Source organism: Triturus cristatus, chromosome 9, assembly GCF_964204655.1.
Source record: "Triturus cristatus chromosome 9, aTriCri1.1, whole genome shotgun sequence".
Classification (NCBI taxonomy): Eukaryota; Metazoa; Chordata; class Amphibia; order Caudata; family Salamandridae; genus Triturus; species Triturus cristatus.
The window spans coordinates 465,052,687-465,075,906 of NC_140592.1; the positions used below are offsets into that span (position 1 = coordinate 465,052,687).

A 23,220-nucleotide genomic window follows, 5' to 3' on the forward strand; every position below is an offset into this window, starting at 1 on the left:
AGATCTGTGGTAATGACAAGGTTAAACTATGCTAATATAGTAAACACAAAACCACTCTAAAAGTGATTGAATATCTTTAACAACAGCAGGACCATGCTGGCAGGCAATATCTAAATCCTTTAAAGCGTATTTATGGAGCGCCCGCATTGAAATCACTTTGTTGATTACTGGTGGAAGAGTGAATCAAGTCAAAGCTCTGTACACAGTAGACCTAGCAGGCTGGCAAAAAAGTCAGGAGTACCTGCAAACACTAGACCCCCAACTATAGTCTTCTCAGGACCCTCGAGCCAGCCTCATCACATCATATGACACAAAAAAGCTTTAAGAAACTTAAAAATGAAGGCATATATCTATATGAGTCCAAGGTCCTAAAATATGGAACAGAATTAACTTAAGCTTGAAAGCAGAACACAACTATCTGCACTCGGGAAGCTCGTAAAACCAGACTACTCAGGTTGGCTTATGACTAGCTCTCTGAATTCTGGGCAATGCATGAGCAATAGCGGAAAGGGCTCATATCCTGTACATGACTGGACTTGATTCTGTTAACAGGGCCAAGCGTTGGCTTAAGCTTTTGGATATGGGTCCTCGCCAATGACAGAGAGAGTTTAGGGCATGATGTGCGTGTCGGACCAATGATCTGCGCCCCCTCTCCAAGTTCGCACGCCTGCAGCATAGTACGCAACGCGCCCCCGCCCTCTCAGTCAGTTAGGGAGTCACACTCACCGGAGAAACAAGCAGCAGACAGCACAGCATTAGTCTGTGTAGGCCTGAGGCTTCCAGACGTTTAAGTAAGTGTAACACACCGGTTCGTGTACCTTTATATTACATAACAACATTTTAGAAAGGTGCGCAACAATGAGCCAAAGTGCACTTAGCACACATCGGGCAGAAAGTAGGTCGTTTCATGCCATCATTTTCGAGATACCCCTAGTTTTGAGTTGCAGGCACTCCAGGACAGTGCAATTTGCCATCGAGTGACAAAATGTATGTTGTGAAGTAGGATGCTAAGATCGGTCCTATATTTTTTAATTTACCATTCTCACGCCTTTCACTTGATTTCTCATGGAAAGGTGACTGGCAGTCAAACAAATAATTTCAAGTAAAAACTTGTTTAAAGAAATGCACATTTTTAAAACTTTTGCTGACAAAAAGTCTCAATCGTATATTTATTTGTGTATTTAGAGGTGTTATAAAGCGCGAAGAAGACCCGGGGTAGGAGAGCATTTGTACAGTACACATTTCACATAAATATCAGTTCAAGACGATAACTACAAAGCTGAAGGACAAGGCTGTGTGTTTACAGAGCAACAAGGGTACACATCATTATAACTAGATATACATGGCATATTCTGCCAGTGCAAGGACAAGCTAGGAATCACTAGTGAGGTTACACAGGACAATTTTACCAAACACAAGAACGGAGAATTCCATACCACATTCAGTCCGATGGAAGATGAGGGCGATCGATTCGTTTGTCAGGAATTACTTAGTGAGAAGAGATTTAACTTTCCTCTCCAAGACAGCTGGTGGTAATTAGATCCCAATTTTAGGTGTACTACCCGAGAAGGAGGTTTTTTGTTTCTTCATTCTATGAGCTTCCAGGAGTAGCCAATCACCACTGAGTAGGATGTGGTTGCCTCTTGACAGTGAGTTTTGTGGCCAGGTATTTTGAGGTGCCGAAGTGCATGGCTTTGAGTAGTACAGTCTACCTAGAGGGAAGCACCTTGCTTCTATTGCGAGCCACTTGAGAGTGATGAGAACAGGTGTAATGTGTATGAATCACTTTGCTCCGGATACTAGCCTAGCTGCCAAATTTAGGATTTGGTGTTAGGTGTGATTTTGCGGCAACGGTCAAGGGAGCATTGCCATAGTCAAGTCTAGATAAGACCATAGCCTTGATTGCATTTTTGAAGTCTGGTGGAGGAATGACAGGTTTGTATCTTTTCAGCAGTCTGAGTTGATATAGAGCAAGTTTTGATGTGTAGTTAATGTGCTCTTGAAGGGGCAGATATCTGTCTGCGATGATCCCCAGAGATTTAGTTCTGCTGCTAATGGAACAGCCATTCATTTAACATTTTAAGCTCAACATTATTCATCAAATGGGCATGCACACCTCACTACCGACACAGTACCAGGAGGGGCGGGCTTCACATCTCTCCAGGACAACAACTCAACAGGGTATTTAACCTCCATTTTAGCACCTTGGAGGTGTCACCACTACAATTGATTTTTGTCAGCATTGGGGAGTGTTGGTTTTGGTTAAAACGACTTTTAACTTTATTCCTGACAGTGATGAAAGCATTTCATTAAAACTTGCCTGTAATGTGAAAATAAAAGCAAGGAGTTTACAAATATTTTATGCTGTCTCACACTAAGCACACAGGGCCTGAGTCACAACAAATTTTACGACTAGTGTCATTACGATTGTGGAGTCATCTGCTGCCTAGCCATGAATCTATGTTATATACTGTGCAATGGACTGGGATTTGATACTGCACTGTTATATTTTGATAAATGAGCCAACAGTCACATAATTTGTAATAAATGCAGGGCTCAAAAAACTTTGAGTTTCCCGCTGTTCAATGCCATGGTTGCTAAATACCACGGGCAACTTAGTCTTGATTTCACCTAATGAATCTTTCTTTTGCCACCTACACTTCCTGTCTCTTTAGCTAACTCTCAAAGGTTCTTTTCCATCACAGTTTTCTCCCTCTGCCAATGTTTCCTAGCTTCCTCTTTATGCTTCTTTCCTCCTTCCCCCTTTTTCTTGCTTTGGCTCAAATTCTAACGATGGAACATAAGAAGTTGTCCCCACAACTGAGCTTGTGAGGCAAGTCATGTCTGAGACCACCTATCACCTTTCTAATTTGTTTCTTAAATCACCCCCCCCAGCCTTTTCACAGCACTAACAGGTTAGGAAGATTAAAGACTGAGTCAGCCTAGCTAGGAATCTAACTTGTGATCTGCACATTACCTCACCGATCTATCCTTCCTGACATACAAAAAAGCGCCACTTGCACTTTCCACTCTCTTTACAAGCAAGGGCAGTCCTCTTTTGGCAGCTGTCCACGACACAGCACTTGAACCACAGTGGGCGACACTACAGCGTCCATCTCCAACACAGCTAGATATAGGCACAGCAGTCTCACTACACATCCGCTTTGTACTTATGTTAGGTAACTACCACTTCATGTGAGTAAACACTCCTGCACGCTCCTATGTTACCCAGGTAAGGCACCACATTGGCCCTACTACCTTGGTGCTTAATCTCATTTTGGACCTCAGTAGGGGGGTGTCCTCCGCCATATCCACGCGCGCCTGGCACACTCTTTGAACCTCAGTGCCATCTCCAGTCCAGGCTTCACCCCTGCATTAATATCCTTCTGCCCTCTTCACCCTTCATGGTGCTTGTTCAAATAAACAGGTTAGACTGTTACAGGAGCCATGCTGATGAGTCTGTATTAGCCTGTGTGCATGCACATACAGATATATATATATCACATTGATGAAGCATAGCAGACCAGGATAAAGATAAATGCTCCATCACTGAAGAAACTGAGAACGGTTCCTGAGCTTGTATTTTTTTTTTCCATTTAATTTTTAAAAGTGGCTGCACAGCGCCGCAGGACTGCTATCAGTGGTATGACTTATACTTTGTGTTCTCTGATTCACTACTCTTGTGTCTATTTTTGGAGCTCTCTGTAAGAATGTCTATGGGTACATATGACTGGGTAACCTGATGCTCTTTAAGGTCATCATTTACTATTTACTGTGCTTTGAAAGGTAATGCAATTAAATATGTGATGAAAAATGTGTTGTAAAATGCATAATTTGTCTCTTTTTCCAAAGTTTTCTTGGGGGGAGGACCCCCTCCCCAAACCCCCGCTACCAGTGGTCATGCTCACTCGCTGAGCTCACTCACTACGCACCGTGCGGGGGCTGGTCTGACATGATTTGCCAGGGCTGCTTTCAGTTCCCAGTCTGGCCCTGAACACAGGTACCCTTCTCAAGGTCACATGAGCTAGTTTATTTTGTATTTATTTATTTAGACAACTCAGAGGACCCAATGTTGAAGGAGCGTTTTATGAAAGCAAATTAACAAAAATTAATTCATCAATAAATGCTAGCAATAAATAAAGAAAAAATACAGCCTAAAAAAAAAACATCAAAACAATTCAATAAAAATAACAGAATGATCAACAGGGAGTATCATGTTGCAATCATGAATCCAGATTGCAAACACAACACATAACAAACTTTATTCCCTCCCTCCTATGATAGGACTGGATAGATTTTAACAGTGTGTAGCATTTCCTGCTCTGATACCTGCAGAAGGAAGCGTCAAGTTCTAAAGCACTGAGAGCTAGATGAACATAGCCTTTTTGCTGTCGCTAACGGCCCAATTCTTTGCGACCGCAAACATTTTTTTTGTGATGTACAAACTCTAAATTGCGATTCTGCAACTTGTAACCGAATAGCAGTTTGGGGTTGCGAACACTAATACAATCCCTATTTGGAAGAGGGATGTTCAGGGCAACTCTTCCAAATAAGGCATATGAATGGTATCTACCAATGTTTTGCGACCGAAATGAGGTCAGAAAACATTCGGACTTTACCACCAACTGAAAGTGGGTGTTAACCCATTCACAAATGGAAAGGGGCCCGAGGCGATCACTTCCCATTGAGATTGGTTAAAAAAATATTTTTAAGACTAGGCAGTGGTCCCACGACCACTGCCTACTCTTAAAAAATAAAAATTAAACATTTCATATTTATTTTTAGCCACATCCCATTTTCATTATGGAAAACGTACTGCACTTAAAAAAAAAGAATATTGCTTCATTTAAAAGCAATCACAGACATGGTGATCTGCTGACCCCAGCAGGCCACCATACCTGCGATGCCAGCGAATCCTAGTGAGTCACGAATTGCGACCTACCTCATTAATATTCATGAGGTAGGTCTATTTGCGACCCACTAGGAATCGCTATTTTGGAAATCAGAGCTAGATAACCCCTTTATACATTAGTAACAGCAATTACCAAATAGAGATTTATAAAAAAAATCGCTATTCGATAATCACTCTTACTAGTGTTCGTGCATCTTGCCCTTAGATACCAGGTGGTTGCAAACAACCCTCTTTTTTGTTTTTTTGCAGTTTTATATAGCGCTATCTCGACACGAAGGTTTTAGAGTGCTTTACACAAGCCCTGCTGTGTATTTCCTCTAGTTCAATCACTAGCAGATATTTGCTGAATGAGTTAATCATTTTAAAACTGTTGTTCAGCCAGTTTAGTAGTCACTCGCAATTTATACCACCGAAATGATCTTATCATTGCACAGAGTGGTCTCTCTGTATCCCTAATTAAGTACCCGCTTCAAATTAAAATGCAAATGCAAAAAAAATTCTCAGACGAGAAAAGGGACTTTCCACACGAGCTCTTAACGCTGCGCAGTGGAGCCCCCTTGGGTGTATTTGCTTAATTACATTAGTTCATTAAACTGAAGAAAAGAGCTCAGGGGTCGGCCTGTAGCACAATCTTCCCACAACCAGGGCAGCTTGAGAGACGAAAATGCAAGTTTCTTGAATTCAGTTCAAGTCATGAGAAGAAGGATGGGGAAGGATTGTGAAGTATCCCTGACAAGTCAGTGCCAACCAGGGGGTGGGAGGATATTTCTGGCGCGATTCACTCTGCCTGGACTGGCATCTATACGGAGGGACCAACCTTCTCTTCATGGTATTTCCACAGATTTACAGTGCTTAATTTGTGCCGGGGCCGGTGGTTGCAGGTGGTGGGCTCCAGCACTTATTTTTGGTGAGCGAGATGTATTTTTCATCATCGCAGCAAGATAAAGGCAGAAATAAGAAGGGAAAGGTGTTGAAAAAGAGACCGAAAGAGAAAGCAGTGATGGAAAAAAGCAGTAAGAGTGAGATAAAAAGACAGTACATCTACGGTGGAAGAAAGAGGCATGAGCAGGGCCGGATTGGCCATAGCGGACACTGGTCTTTTCCCGGTAGGCCGAAGGGGAGGGGGGCGGTTTTGTGGCAGCAGGGACGCTTTTTTTAAAGGGGCCGGTTTTGCAATATCGCCCCCTATAAGAAAAGTGGTACCAGTGCTTCTTGCTATCCCCCTACCCCCTCACTCCCAGGGCTGTTCGAGCAGCAACCTGCCAGGGCTGGTTGCAGTTCCTAGTCCTTGAAATCGCAATGGAGGCACCCTCGGTATATGGTAACACTGGCATTTGGCAGTATCTACGGTGGGTTGCTCAGAAACACTTTGGCCCCCTGCACTATACTTTTTCAAATGTTGTATTAATTTTTTTATTTTACAGAGTTTTATATAGCGCGAACTTGACCCAAATCGGGTCTCAGGGCGCTTTACATAGCACCAGTTGCATTACATGAGGACTGTAGGAAGGTGGAATCTGACTGCATGGTTGCCCCCACTTTTTTCCTGGTGTTTGAATGGTTTTTGACTAGTCTGTCTGGGATCCTGCTATCCAGGACCCCAGCCTATCTGCTTACTCCCTTAAATGACTGGTGTGCATATTAGATGCACTAATGATTGGATACTGTGGTACCTTATGAGCCCCTAGTATATGGTACCAAGGGCATATGTACTTCACAGGCCTACCAGGGGCTTAAGCATGTATTATGCCACCCCTGGGAAGCAGACTAAATCTGACACCAACAGGCCTGCTACTGCAGCCTGGGTGAGGTAGTGTTAGCACTTCCCTATAGGTTCCCTATATCTCACCTTACACACACATATAAACCTATCAGTCACCCCTAAGGCAGGCCCTATCAATCCTGAGGGCAGGGTGCTTGGTTTACAATGTGAGGGGGTGCCTCTGCATGAGCAGGGCCCCTCTGCAGCTGGCAGAGTCTATTCTCTGTGGCTGTTTGTGGATGTGGTTAAACCATATACTCTTAAGTGCATTATAACCTAGCGGTAAATGCTAACTTTGGGATGGCTGCATCAAAACATGTCGTGTTTGGTGTCAAACGCCTTGGAATCATACCCCCACACCAGTAGCTGGTGTGGGAGTATGATCCCACCCTTCTAGAGGGTTAGACATGTACCTACTGAGGAAACACAGTAGAATCCTGAAAGAGCCCTGGCATCACAAAATGGATGCCACCAGCACAGACACTGGGCTGCCCTCCTGCTGCTGACTGAAACTCGCAGTGGAGGAGGCCCAACAATAGGCATCCTGTCACAGGGAGGTGTCAACACCTTCCAGACAGGATGTAGTGTATTGGGGCTGGGTGGGTGCACTTCTAGAGTGCTTTGAAGTCCTGCACTGGGGGAGCAGTAGGCTCCTCTGTGCATATGCCAGCTCAAACTGGTTCAGGGGCTACCTGCCCCTGCTCTGGCGAGAAACTGGACAAAGGGAAGTGGGTGTAACCACCCACTCCCCTGACCCTCCCAGAGGAGTGGTCATAGAGCTAGTCCCTCCCTTTCCTTTAGTATAAGATAGGGAACCCTTGCCATTGCAAACTAGATATCCCTGGACAATGCTCTACAAAAAGAATCCTGGACCTTCGACGTTCCACTACCTTTGGAAGACTGAAGAATCTCCCTTGGAGTCAAGGAGTGACTCCCCTGCTTGGCAGGCACCAAAAACTTGAATCAACAGTCGCAAACTTTCCTGCTCCCACTGTAGTCCGAAGTCCCTGCAGCCCCAAAAGTGGATTTCCTGACTTCTCGACAGCCATTGTGAGTCCCCAGCAGAGCTGATGCAAGTGGACCCCACGAGTGATGAGGAACAGCAATACTCGGGTACCATGCACTATTGTGGAGTGCAACCCCTTCACGACATTCTACGAACGTCTGCATTGGACCACGTGTGGTCCAAGCCTCCAGCAGGATTTCCTTTGAAAATCAGAGGCCAACCTTGTCCCGAGTGACCGTGGGCTCCTGTTAAGCAAATCCTCAAGAGGCGTCTTTGCGATCCCTTGCCATTTGGCTTGTGGGTCCCCTGAAGACTTTCTCATTGAACCAAAGGGCTACCCTGGTTGCTCCTGCCTTACCCTGACTTACCCTCGCTGGGTGAGTCCCTCAGACCTTGCTGGCCTGCACCGCTGACTTTCTTCACATTCCACAAGACTTGCTGTTGCCAAGGCTTGTTGGCTCCAATCCGGGTGCCGATACCTCAGTAAGCTGCAGACTTCGTGGGACACTCCGAGTCCAGCTCCTAGTCATCGATGATGCCTCCTGGACCTCGTGGCTGAAGAGTCAAAACACCCTTGATCACCTGAAATCACCCGACTTCCGTGGGCATCCATCTTCCTGGCCCCGGGTCACTGGTAAGTGACTGTGAACACTGTCCCTTTTGCTTTCAGGTCTTCTTCATCTTGAATCCAGCCTTGGATTCCACCGGACACTTCTCCTGTCTTCACAAGCAGCAAAACTTCTTCGGCTTCCATTGAAAACGACAATGCGACCCGACACCAAAAGACACCTATGCACCCGGCTTCCCTGGGTGAGGTAACTCATGCACTCCGGTGCTCCTGTGGGTGTTGGCCCTCGAACTACTTACCTTGTAAGTGGCTTGCTTGTAGACTCTCTAGAAGTCCCCTAAAACTTTAAAATTCCAACTGCGACTTCCTCCATTGAAATCAATAGGGAACCCGCGGCTGTGTACTCACACTGCACGCGTCTGCCGTGGGTCCTTTACTTACCTGCCTTGGGTGGATTAATGAGGCCCCAGTGATTCTACAGGCCCTAGGCCTTGTCCCCTTGCAAGTCGACATTCCTAAACCTCTTTTTTAGTATATGGTCTGGTACGCCACTAGGGCCCCAGCCATATTTGTGCTTAACTTATTGTGAAACGTTGATATTTGCATATGTTTCTGACTTCTAATCTCATAAAGAGATTAGTAGAATGTGTCTAGAAATAAATACATATATATTTGATATATATACCTGTGTGGGGTCCTTTCATTTGGTAAGTCAAGAGATTATAAGGTAAAACAAGCTGCTTTACATTCCTCTGAGATTTAGCCTGAAGGCTGCTCTCCACAGCTACCACTAGGATAGCTTTCTTTAAAAGGTTGTCTTAAACCTATCTACCATAAGAGTCGAATTGGACTGGTGCAAGGTGGCCACTATAACTAGTGACCAGCATATGCCAGGCCAACTTCTCACAAGGACACACTCTTTTGTTTTTAGGCACGGGGAGATTAGGTGATTTGCCAAGAATCACAGGATGTTCAGCGTCATTGCGGAGACTCAAACCCTGTTCCCCAGATTCGAGGTCAACCGTCCTAGCCGTTAGGCCAACTCCTCTCCCCAAATGAAGTACTCTCCTAGAGGTTGATTTAATTTTTTTATATTTTTTTTTAACTCTTTTTATTTACCAAAAATAAACTTGCTGGTCTTGTTACATTTGCACATATATGTTTTACAGTGTTGCATCCCCAGATTATTATACAAAAAAGTTCACTTCAAGGATAGTAGTATTCAAACAGGTAGCAGTACATCAGCATCAGAGGTAGATTTTTGACAGGTGATTGGTAGGTGGTAAATCCTGGTTTCTGTTATCTTCAGGTGTACGACTGGACCGCGTCCGTGGAGGTCGACAGAAGTACCGGAGGCCATTGGATTTGGACAACTCAAGCACTTGCTCCTTCCTGGGCTCCCACCACAGCCTGCCAGTAAAAAAGCCAAGTAAGCGAAGCTGTAATGGAGGACAGGTGACATCACATGCATTAATATGTGTTTAACCTTTAATTCAAAATGGCGTTATCCTGGGTCTTCCATTAAGGGCCTTGACTTGGATGCGTTTCAGTATTTAGACATCAGTAGTGGAGCAAGGATGTCTTGGGCCCTGGTCCGAACAAGTAAAATGACCCCCTTGACTGCTATTGGGTAGTAAAATACAGAAAATGCCAGGCTTTAATGGGACCATCATGGCTCAGGGCCCCAGTGCCACTGCACCTGCTGCACCAATGGAAGATACACCCTTGGCAGACATGTGACAAATACTTAAAAACAAACCATTCATGAACTCGAGCAGAGGCGCAACTAGAGCCAAATTTCGGAGGGGGGCTAAGAAAAAACTTCGGGAGAGGGGGGCGAATTCTTCCAGCAATAGGCAGTGGAGATGAAGGGGCTCTAAGATTGGTTGAAAAAACAACGCCTCATGAACAGGCAAATGGTCTTTTGAAGACCTGTGAAGTTCTCGGGTGCGGATGTGTGTGTGCCCGGGAAGCTGTCTCAGCCCGGGCTGCCGCACACAACCCTTTGCGCCCAATGGGCGTTGCGCGCCTGAACTCGAGTACAAACTTGCTCAACTCTTTCCCGTAGATTACACAAACATTTTAATGGCACCAGTGAAATTTGCTGCTGTGAATTTCACGTAATTTCATTTTGCATAAGGGCTGCCTGTAGTACACTGAAATGCACAAGAAATGTCATATTGGAAAAGCAAAATGACACCAGAGAAACCTTTTTCTGCTCTAAGCAGTCTCAGGTCGGTTCCTTGTGGGACCTTTCTACGTGAGGTATGGACGCACATGTAATCCTCATTTGAGATACTGGTGAATCACGTTTTGTACAATTTTATCCTCTGCAATGTGAGTATTCCGGGGAAGGGTGGATCCTATTGAGACCCTACTGGGACCCTGGTAATGAGAGAGAGAGAGAGAGAGAGAGAGAGATGCCATAACAGTGAAAGGAAGGAGTGAAGGGGCAATAATGTGGAGGGACCAACAGGTTAAAAGACAAAGGCGGACATTCAAAAAGGTGAATTTATATGTGAGTAAATCTGAATGTGTAAAGTAACTCCCACATTTTTCAGTAATTTTACTATTCTTGGTATTTACCATTTACAAGTGTAAAGTTACGCAAAAGTGTAGACTTACATGTCCACACCCTAAGCAAATAGGTGGTAGACTCAATAAAAACGTCAAATATCACAGTAAAGTTACTTCTAGTAGGTGTCTCTACAAATGTATTTTACATTGTGCACACTCAGTGTAGACCTCCGCAATCGGAGTGGAGATCTCTCTATGGTAAAGTATAGGGAAAATAAAACTTATTAAAGTTGTTTTTTTAATCACTTTTATGTTAAATAATATGGGTTGTTGTTTGTCCATTTCTAAACCCATGGACGTCATTTAGGGTTCTCCAGGGGTTGCAGCTGAGACCCCTGGCTTTCTCTTTGCGACCCCTGGCACTTCCTTTGCAACCTCTGACCTCAGAGGGGGCAAATCAGTGCAGGGAACTCAAGAGCAGCTCCACTTCCTTGTTTTCTAATTATGGTTATTACACTAATAGTGAATTATATTCTATTATTCACCATTAGTGTAATTTAAAATGATGTACAATATGCTACAATATAACCCTCCCTGACAGCTGAGGTAAGCAAATAATTATTTTAAATGTATGTTGAGTGAGCTTGTGGGTGAGAGTGAAAGTGAAAGCAGGTGTGTATGTGTAAGCATGCATGTGTGAGTGAAAGGAAAGGTTACATGGTGTGTGATGTCACCTCCACTACCCCAGGCATTTTGGTGAATTGACGTTCATTTCTTAACCCATCTCTATCCCTCCCTCAACCCAATTCTCACCCCTCTAAAAATGTTTCCCATTTAGTCATGGGTTAACCACTCCCACATTTACTACAAAAATGTTTACCTATATGTGCAAAGATCTCCACACATAAAAGATAGGGGAGGTGGAGGCGTAGACAAAGCATGTAGGTATCTGAATAGCATCTAGTAGAATGTTAGTGGGGATATTATAGTGCTACTAAACATACTACAAAATGCGATTTGGGAATAGGCCACTATGTCGGTAGAGATTGTGTCCTCGCCCCCTTACCGTCCTACCCTTCCTCGAAAACCTCCTTCATTGCCCCATCTCTGGGTTTACAAGTTTTCAGCGGTGTCAGTCTGAAAGCAGTTTTATTTCCACTGTATCAGTATGAGTTCAGTGAGAGACTTTTCAACAAGGGAATGCCACTACCGGTGAATCTACTTTGATGAGAATATTTAAGAGACCGCCAGAGCTGAAGTGAGGGGGGCAGAAATGCTTTTTAGACAGAGAGAGGCAGGGGTGCCTGCATTGCGAAGAAACCCTTCTGCATCAGGAGAAGAGGGAGTGAAAACTCCCATAATTTAGCAGATTTTAGAGACAGCCCCCTTCATCAGGGACAGAGAAAGAACCTTTAGTAGGTAGCTTCTAAATGAGCTGGGGCAGCTCCTCCTAAATGGCAGAGGAGTGCCACCCCACCTGCTACGAGCGCAGCAGGCAAACACTAATAAATAAAATGGCATAATAATGCCATTTTATTTTACCACCAGCTTGCGCTGTGTACAGTGGTAGTGTGAGGTTGACAGGTGGACTGAATCCTGATATTGCAAGATTACAACTGCCCCTGTAGTGCGAATGTCAGGTTGGCCTGCTTGCTACCTACGGCCCGCCCGACATACACCCAGCAATCCCTGTGCTGTGAAACAGCTGGGGGATTGCTGGCACAGGCCCCCAGCCTCAAAATGAGCCCTGGGTTAGCCTGCTCTCACCAATCTTGGAGCTGCTGTCATTCTGATAGCACCTCCAGGATTGGTCAGGAGTCACGTTCCACTGGGCAGGAAGGGAAGTCCTTCCCTTTACTGCTTCTTTTGGACCTCATGTCACACCACCATCGCTAGGAGTTCTGCACCGGGCAGGTAAGTTGGGCGCCCCCCCCAAATTTTTATATTACCAGCCACCACTGGAGATACGCCAACTGGAGCACGTCTCACATCATAGATAGAGGTGAGTAGAGGGAGGGAAAGAGTGATCTAGTGAAAGTGCAGGGGACATAAAACATTTCTAGAAGCATGTACTAAACTTTGATTTGTGCTTTCTTCCCAGTCAACAAAGTAGTCTCCCATCTGCTTCTGGTGGAACCTGGGAAGATCTACGCAACTCCAGATCCTGGTATACCAGAGAGCGATGTACGGACGCTGACCACTGCTTGTGAGCTCATCAACCGCGAGCTGCTGCTCATCATTGGCTGGGCCAAGCACATCCCAGGTATTGTGACATGGTATAACAAATGCAAACACACCATGTAGGACTGGCTTGTTGGGACGTCTGACACTGGCAGATGGCCTCTTTGAAAGGCTCAGATTGTGGATTGTTTTTTATTGGGTCCTATGGGCCATGACAGGACTAAAAACAGTCTGCACACTGCCTTTTTTAAACAGTCCCTTCTGCAGTGCCCGACTGTCTGCCAAGCCAGTCCAATGCTGTCAACGTATCTGCAAACCTCTAAACTCAACAATGTTAGTGAAGTCCTGCATTTAGGAGAGCGTTCCCTTGCAGTTGGATGGAGAATTAACACTTTTTGGAGAGTGATATAGCTTTGAAAAGCTGGTGATTCCATTAAAGTCTGTGAAGGCATTTTATTTGTCAGGTGGGTGAATCGAACTAAAAAGAGGGTGACACTCGCCAAATGTAGCAAAACCAAAGGGGGTGATGGACGGAGTGTTGAACAATGCAAGCACTCACCCCCAGTCAACTGATCTGGGTTTAATCCATCATCACTTGCCAAATGTGGCTCAGTTGACAGGTATGCAACACCAAGGCTGCTAGTGAGCGGACACCATGTTGAACGCAATTGGGGTGAAAGGTAAATGACACAGGACGTTTTTGCACTTTATTAAAACAATAAGCCATAAGGTAGCCAACATCCATGTCAGATATGACCCTATGGTTCTTTCACAAAACCAACAGTGAGGACTGTGCTGCGTTCTCTTGTCATCGTTGCCTCTCCTCAGACACCCCCACTAAACCCCCAGGCACACCCCCTACATTAGGCCAGTCGTTACACTACATTAGGGTATCAGGATATGTAAAAGTGGTCAAAATTCTTCTTAAACCATTCATGTTTTGTGCTCCTGTCATTATTCCCCTTCACTGCTAATGGTGTTCCAGCAGTCCATGGGATACCAGCACAGGCTCCCCATCCAATCCAGACGCTCCTCTCATGGCATGAGAGCACAGCCAGGATTGGTCACAACAAAATCCTCGCCAACTCCACCAATTCCAAGGAACTCTTCAGCGTCATCCAGGATTTCACCAACCCACGCAGCGAAGCCACAGACATCACCCCCTCCCAAGACCTCTGCAGCAAGCGTGGAACTTTCTTCCACCTCAAGATCAAAAACCTCTATGACAATTTCACGGACCATACTCCAGACTCCACAGCCTCCCCCCCACGAACAACAGCCAACCAACCATCTCCAGCTGGACACCCCTCACGACCAAAGACACTGCCTCAGCCATGAAAGGCATCCACTCGGGGGCTCCCACCGACCCCTGCCCTCCTCACATCTACCACAGAGCAGTGGCCGACCATCGCACCCGAACTGAAACGCACCATCAACACCACCTTTGAAACAGGCACCTTCCCGGACGTCTGGAAACATGCAGAAATCAGGCCCTTACTCAAAAAGCCAACAGCGGACTCCACCGACCTCAAAAACTACCGGCCCATCTCGCTCCTTCCCTTTGCAGCCAAAGTCTCAGAAAAAAACTGGTTAACAGAGAACTGACACGGTTCATCGAACTGAACTCTGTCCTCGACCCGTCCCAATCCGGATTGCGAAGCAACCACAGCACGTAGACCGCCCTACTCGCCGCCACAGATGAGATCCGCACCCTCCTGGATCAAGGACACTCAGCAGCCCTCATCCTACTCGACCTATCAGCGGCGTTTAACACCGTCTCTCACCGCACACTAATCACCAGAATACACAACTCCGGCATACAAGGAACAGCCCTGGACTGGATCCAATCGTTCCTCACCGGAAGAAGCCAGAGAATCAGGCTACCTCCCTTCCTCTCCGACCCCACGGAAACCACCTGCGGAGTCTCACAAGGATCATCACTGAGCCCTACCCTCTTCAATATCTACAATGCCCCCCTTGCAACCATCGTAAGAAAACATGGCCTCAGCATAGTATCCTACACCGACGACACCCAGTTCATCCTCTCCCTCACCGAGACTCCAACGCCGCTAAACTCAATTTCCAGAAAGGAATGCAAGAAGTCGCTGACTGGATGACCAACAGCTGCCTGAAACTCAACGCCGAGAAGACAGAAGTCCTTGTCCTTGGAACCACCCCTTCAGCATGGGACAAAACCTCGTGGCCAACCGCCCTCGGGAGCCCATCCACCCCCGCAGACCACGCCAAGAACCTGGGTATCATCCTCGACACCTCACTCACCATGAACCGTCAGGTCAACACAGTCACATCCAGATGCTTCAACACCCTCTGCATACTCTGCAAGACCTTCAAATGGACCCCCCACGAGTCAAGAAAGACAGTCACCCACACACTCATCACCAGCAGACTGGACTATGGAAACGCACTCTACGTCGGCATCAATAAGTCCCTACTTCGCAAACTCCAGACCACACAGAACACCGCAGCCAGACTCATCCTTGTCATCCCCTGACAAGAACACATCAGCCAACATCTACGAAGACTCCACTGGCTTCCTGTGGAGAAAAGAATCACTTTCAAAATCCTCACCCACGCCTACAAATGCCTACACAACAACGGACCTGAATACCTCCACGACAGAGTCAACTTCCCCGTTCCCAAAAGAAGCCTCAACTCTCGCACTGGCCGAACCCCCGCGCATCCACAGAGCCAGAGCAGGTGGGAGATCCTTCTCCCACATCGCAGCCAAGACATGGAATGAGCTACCAGCAGACCTCAGACACGCCCCCTCTCTGAACACCTTCAGGAAGACGCTTAAGACCTGGCTCTTCGGCTAAGCAACCCAGCGGACCCCCCTCCCCAGCGACTTGAGACCCCCATGGGTGAGTAGCACGCTTACAGTTTCCCTGATTGATTGATTGATTGATTGATTGAATGGCTTAATTTGCTGCTCAGACAGTGACTTAGTGCCTGTGACTTTTCTCCAGCTGGGTAGGAGAAACCCAAATGTTCATGTCTGATTGGTCAGTCTAAGACGGCCGGCCAAACCGACATACACACTTTACACAGTGCACACTACCCCCTCCTTCCTGCCATGCCCCACCCAAGACTCCCTGGCTCAGTTAGTCAGCAAAAAAAAATGTAATATTGTTACATTATCATTTTAGTTTCCGCTGACTGACTGTAGAGCAACGCTCCGCCGCCATTATGGAGGAGCCGCCCTTGCTTGTTGATTCCAGTGAGCAGTTTACCTTCTGAGCCCGTCATCAAAATCTCATTTCAAGCAGAATCTACTGGATCTAAGCTGTTTTGTTTGTAGCTTTTGCCCACTGATGCCAGGAAGTCAGCAAGTGTGAATCTTGACAGTAGCATTTTAAAATATATAGTGCAAAGTCATAGGACTGAAAATATTGACTGTTGACAACTTCACCAAAATCTAAATATAACCTAAATCCACTACTGAGCACTTGCTCCCCCAATGAACTAAAATAGAATATTGCTCAGTGCTACAATGATGGGGAATTGAGTTTGGGGAAAAGCAAAAAGTGATGGGTGGAATAGCTGAATTATTCTCAGTCAGTGGTAATTACTGGAGACCACATGACATTCCATAGTTTTTACCTATTATGCCACTCGAGCAGGCGTGACCGGTGTAGGTGACAGTGGTAGGGTGATGGGGCGGAGTGGGGGGGAGTCGACAGAACACGGAATAGGAAAATAAAATAAATAAAAGCACTTACTTTGTATACTCACCGCATCGCTGAGTCGGCAAAGCAGCGAGCGAAAGGTAAGTGACTTTCTTTTTTTAAATTGTATTTTCCCTATTCCATCGTCTTATGACTCCCCGCCCGACCACCCCATTGCCCCACTGCTCTTACGTGCACCAGCCGTGACTACACTCGAGACTGAAGCTAGCCATGTAGTTATGGCTAGATTTAAGAAAGTAAACCTAGTTGATATTCTGGAAGGTGAACACCCTAAATATCGATTCCAAAATATCGACTGCCCAGAATATCGAAGTTAAAATATAGAGTGGACAGAATATCGAATTATTAAAATATAGATAGGTCAGAATATCGAAATTGAGGTACAAAATATCGATTTCCATAATATAGAATTTAAAAATATAGAATTCCATAATATCGAATTTTAAAATATAGATTACCATAATATCGATTTTTTTTAGTGTTGTGTATGGTAGTATATGTGTTAAAATGATGTATTATTTTTGTAATGTATGTTTAATTTATTTAAACTAATTAATGTTATGTAATTTAATTTTTGCGTAATTTAATTCCGTAGCGGGTTGTGGGTTTATAGGGGAATAGGGTGGGAAGTAATTTAATTATGGTTAATTAAATATTAATTATATTTATATGTTTTGGTAATTAATTGATTGATAATTAATTATTAATTGTTAATTAATTTTTATTAATTGGTAATTAATTTATATTAATTGATTAATTGATAATTATGTTAATTGTATTTGTTATTATTAGGAGCGGGTTGTGGGTTTGTGGGGGAATTGGGTGGGAAGTAATTTAATTGTAATAAAGTAAATAATTATTTTTTTATTTATGTGTATTGATAATTAATTGATAATTAATTATTAATTTGTAATTAATTTGTATTAATGGGTAAATAATTTGTATGTATTGCTAATTAATTTTTATTAATTGCAAAATTATTTTTATTAATTGATTGATTGATAATAATGTTAATTGTATTTTTTATTATTGGGAGTGGGTTGTGGGTTTATAAGGGAATTGGGTGGGAAGTAAATTAATTGTAATAAAATAAATATTTTTTATTTTATTTATGTGTATTGATAATTGATAATTATTAATTGGTAATTAATGTGTATTAATTGGTAATACATTTTTATTAATTGATAATTAATATTTTTCAATGGTAATTAATTGTTATTAATTGGTAATTATTTTTGATTAACTTTTTATTGGTATTGATAATTAATGTAATCTTATTTTAAATTTAAATCATTACTTTCCCTACTTTTGCACTCTCAGGAGTGGGAATAGTATTTTTTACCCTCCGCTATCCAACTCTTTCCCTACTGTTGCACTCACTGGAGTGGGAATAGTAATTTTTACCCTCCTGCTATCCAACGATTTCCCTACTGTTACACTCTTTGGAGTGGGAATAGTAATTTTTACCCCTACACTATCCAGCGTTTTCTCTACTGTTGCATTCACTGGAGTGGGAATAGTAATTTGTACCCCTACGCTATCCAACGCTTTCCCTACTGTTGCACTCCCTGGAGTGGGAATAGTAATTTCTCCCTTTCCGCTATCCAACGCTTTCCCTACTGTTGCACTCTCTGAAGTGGGAATAGTAAATTTTATCCTGCCGCTATCCAACGCTTTCCCTACTGTTGCACTCTTTGGAGTGGGAATAGTAATTTGTATCCCTACGCTATCCAATGTTTTCCCTACTGTTGCACTCTTTGGAGTGGGAATAGTAATTTTTACCCCTACGCTATCCAACGCTTTCCCTACTGTTGCACTCACTGGAGTGGGAATAGTAATTTTTACCCTACCGCTATCCAAAACTTTCCCTACTGTTGCACTCACTGGAGTGGGAATAGTAATTTTTACCCCTACGCTATCCAACGCTTTCCCTACTGTTGCACTCTTTGGAGTGGGAATAGTAATTTTTACCCCTACGCTATCCAACGCTTTCCCTACTGTTGCACTCACTGGAGTGGGAATAGTAATTTTTACGCTCTCACTATCCAACAAAAGCTCTACTTTTTTTACATTACTTTTATTATGTTTACATTTTAAGCTTTTTTATATTATATTATGTATGTTTTATTTAATTGTTTTTGATATTTAATTACTTTTATATTATTTTTAATACATTTTAAAAATTCGATATTTTAGCTAACTATATTTTAACATTCTATATTTTGGAATCGATATTTTAGTACTTACCTGTTTGTAGATAGGGAGTCGATATTCTGTCCTTCTATATTTTGGCGTCGATATTTTGGGCATTCTATATTATGTCCCTCAATATTTAGTCACTGAACCGCGGGTCTGTCCCAGTTCTGATACTGCTGGTTACTCTGTGGGAATGTCCAAATTCTGGCACTGTTGGTCACTGTTTGTGACTGTCCCAGTTCTGGCACTGTTGGTCACTCTGTGGGACTGTGGCTGTCTCAGTTCTGGCACTGTTGGTCACTCTGTGGGGCTGTGGCTGTCCCAGTTCTGACACTGTCGGTCACTCTGTATCTTTCCCAGTTCTGGCCCTTTTGGTAACTCTGTGGGTCTGTCCCAGTTCTGGGACTGTTGACCACTGTTGGTGTGAAATTTCACATATTCCCCGATGCATTGCATAGCACATGAACATTGCGGGTAAGTGCATAGCTCGTGTTGAAAGGTTTTTGAAACAGACCAGATTGACCAATTTGAGTGGAAATGTCTCCCACATGGCAATTCCTGCTCGAACCTATCCCCCACAGTTAAAACCAAAAAGATTTGAAGTTTTGCACCCGTGAAATTTGCGGTATTTTGCAATATGCAAATTTCCCAAGCACAATAAACATGTTGCAGTGGCCTCGTGGTGGCGTTCATTACGTATCCGCAAGGAGCTGTCCATTAACTCACACGGAGCTGTCCAGGTGCTGACAGGGAGTTTGTCCCTGCATGGCGCTCTGCATAAGGTTTCATGGTCGGAGCTGGACAAGTGCGTACAGCGATTTAGGTATTACCGGGATCTGTCAAGGTGCTAACGTTGTGCAAAGTATAAATAGAATTAACAATAACAATTGCAATTAAGTCCGTGCGGGAGTTGTTTTTGGACTGCGTGGAGAACGGTCCAAGTGCTGACAGGAATTGAAGACGTGTTTATAGGGCCCCTCGGGCGTGTGTCCTAAAACTCACAGGGGCCAACCCCAGCAGGAAACTGTCCAAGTACTGCGCTGAGAGAAGGTGTCGACCTACTGAAGCAAGAAAAGTTCCCTTTTTTTTCAGCAGCTTTTCATTTTCGCAGGTGCTGCTGGAATGCCGCAGTTTACAAGTTTTACACTCGACAATTTCATTTGTGCAAAGCAGGAGAAATGTTTGGGTAAAAAAAAAATGCCCTCGAACGGTGAATAACAAAAGGGAATCGGGTATGAAAAACAAATTCCCACATAATGTTCCCTATGCCCAGTGCCACTAAATTACGTGGTTGGTGATGACCAAATTCTGCAGCAGAGTTGACTAAATTATGCACAAAGAAAAGGCAAATCATGTGGCGTAATGTGGCAAATTTTGTGATAGTATTATTTCAGTATTGTCATTTTGGTACTCACATTAACACTGCCTTGAGATATTTTCACCTTATTAGTACCACCCAACTACAGCAATAAGCTACGGAAAGATGGCCAGTCAACCTTTGCGAAGGGTCTTCTACTGTGCTGCAAAATGTGTTTCTGCTTTTTTCCTGACTTTGAGCTGTAAACAACATATTGTTGTTGAAATCTGCAAACTATGCAGCAGATTACGGATTATGTGGCAAATGCAGTACATCCATAATTATTTGAAAAATGCCACAGTCGCAGAGTCGCATGATTCCAGCGGTCCTGCCTATGTCTCACAGGCAATCTTGCAGAGCAACTGAAATGCCACTACGCACGATGGGTACTTCCTGGAATGGGTATTCACCATTCTTGCTTCCCTTGTTATTTTGGACCTTAGTTAGGCCCAGATTTGCAAACATTTTGAGCTGGGTTTGTGTCTCAAAAATGATGTAAACTTGCGCAAACTTAAAAAGAAATATTCACTTTCAGTTGCACAACTTGTTTTTTTTGTTGGAAAGGTCCCTCAAAGTAATGAAAAATTGCATTACTGTGTGTCAAGGGGGCGTTCCTTGGGTGGTACATGGGCGTTCCCATGCAACCATCCATGGTTTTTGATGGAACACCCTGTCTTTTAACAATAGTAGACATGGTTATGTACCAAAAAATAGCACCACTTTGAAGTAGGTGTTAAAAAGGAGAAATATATTTATTTCTCTAACTTCCCACTTTGCTTGTTTGCTGCACTGTACAGCACACATCCGAAGTGAGAAAAGTTTTAAAGTTAGTCTAAGCACAGTATTTTGTACTAGGAGAGAAACCTTCTAGTACAAAACCCATGTTAGACATGATACAGACACCTTTGCACTATGATGCAAAGGTGCTTGTGTGGTGATAGGTAGCCGAATTGTGCTCCACAGCTGGGGAGAGAGCAGGATAGTGCCATACTTTAGGAGATAAAGGGTCACGGCGATAATGGGCTTGATAATACGCCCTTGAGAATTCCAATAGAAGCTCATGTTCTGGTGTCAACCTGGGCTTCTATTGGAATTCTCTGCGGCATATTATCAAGCTCATTATCGCCGCTTTAGCGGCAGGAAAATGCCGCTAAAACGGCGATAATGGGCCTGCTAATATGCGTTATAGAATTCCAATAGAAGCCCAGGTTAGATGTCCTGCACATCTAACCTGGGCTTCTATTGGAATTCTCTGCGGCATATTATCAAGCTCATTATCGCCGCTTTAGCGGCAGGAAACTGCCGCTAAAACGGCGATAATGGGCCTGCTAATATGCGTTATAGAATTCCAATAGAAGCCGAGGTTAGATGTCCTGCACATCTAACCTGGGCTTCTATTGGAATTCTCTGCGGCATATTATCAAGCTCATTATCGCCGCTTTAGCGGCAGGAAACTGCCGCTAAAACGGCGATAATGGACTTGCTAATATGCGTTATAGAATTCCAATAGAAGCCGAGGTTAGATGTCCTGCACATCTAACCTGGGCTTCTATTGGAATTCTATAGCGCATATTATCAAGCCCATTATTGCCGCTTTAGCGGCAGTTTTCTGCCGCTAAAGCGGCGATAATTTTAACGCCGTGCTTGATAATATGCCCCTCAGTGCTTTCCTGCTCTCTCTCTCTCTCATACTGCACAGCTCAGCAACTTTGGGTGCCCTGCTGCATTGCGAGACACCTTTGTACATCTGGGCCTAAGAATCTGCAGGGGTATATGGAGGTGCCTATTGGAGTGAAGTCGCTCCGCATAGTTCAACCATCTTAATTTTCACAGGCTCCCACATGAACCTTGCATGTGTGGTCCCACATTAATTGGACAGGAGTGGACCCTGCTTGATTCTGTTTTTTACAGGAGCGAACACTACATAAATTGTTTAATGCAGCACAACCTTTTACAGGAGTGAAACTCATGATTTAGCAAGAGTGGGCCACACATGGTTTATAGATGAGTGCACGTGCACGACTTAGGCATGAGTGAGGACGGAATGATTTAGAATCATACTGGTTTAGGGAGGAGAATGCCTCATGAACTTTATTGAACTTGACCCCATACGTTTTCGCTGGTACTATTTCTATGCGGTACCTCCCTCCACTCGCCTGTATCCCTTTCTTTTCTCTTTTCTCTTCTTCTTTGCATTTATTTTCTTTCCTTTACACCTCCTCTCTCCTCCCGCCTTTCCCCGCTGCTCCTCATCTCCCATCCTTTCCCCTCCCCTCCCCTATTGCTTTAAGAAAAAAAAATGTTACCCTCCTCCATACTCATACCCCCAACCCCATTGTCATCTACTTGATTTCCTCACTCTTTCATCTTCATCTCTCGTTCTCCTCTATTCTCTCATCGCAATTCATGTTCTCCTTTCTTTGGCGTTATCCTCCACCTTCTCCTCTGGCCATCTCTATGTAATTCCATCGGTTTCTCTATTTTCTACTTTTCTCCTCGCTCTTTTTAATATACCTAAGTTGAATGCGGGTTACCACCCTCACTCCCTTTCTCCATCCTTGCACGTCATTTCTCCTGTTGTCTCCCAGGGCCTTTCCCTCGCCCCTCCTCTCCTATGGCTGCCTCCCTCTCTCGTTCCCTCTATTTCATCTCTGCCCATTTCCGGATTGTGCCTATCACCTGTCACTCAGTGGAGGTCCGAAATACCCTGTCCATCGCGGTCAGCACCCTGACCTTTCACAAACACCTCCAACCGCACCTCTCCTTTACAATTAAAGCAGCGTTTTGTATAAACCCAATCAGGGTGCCCCCTGATGGTGGTATCTGCTCCTAGCAGTCCGGCCTGGCGCCCATTGACAGCCCAACAGAAGGCGCGGCGATTACCATCTCCCAATCACCGTTATCAAGGGTCACTTCAGCATTCTCGCGCTGCGTGTGCTCGAAGAGACCCCCCAACCGCGGGACCCTCAAAGGACGAGCGCGCGGCTGCCGCCCGATAGGAATCTCCAATAATT

At 44.4% G+C, this 23,220-nt stretch overlaps 1 protein-coding gene across 3 annotated transcripts in view; it reads left to right on the forward strand.

Annotated features, from left to right (window-relative positions):
• The window catches only part of LOC146798149 (estrogen-related receptor gamma-like), a 185,873-nt gene that overhangs the window by 129,753 nt on the left and 32,900 nt on the right, over positions 1-23,220 (forward strand). For all 3 annotated transcript variants that reach the window (XM_085627939.1, XM_085627936.1, XM_085627937.1), the window contains exons 4-5: positions 9,558-9,677; positions 12,867-13,028. In XM_085627939.1, the coding sequence (XP_085484065.1) occupies positions 9,558-9,677; positions 12,867-13,028 (282 nt within the window). The remainder of the gene's footprint in view (positions 1-9,557; positions 9,678-12,866; positions 13,029-23,220) is intronic.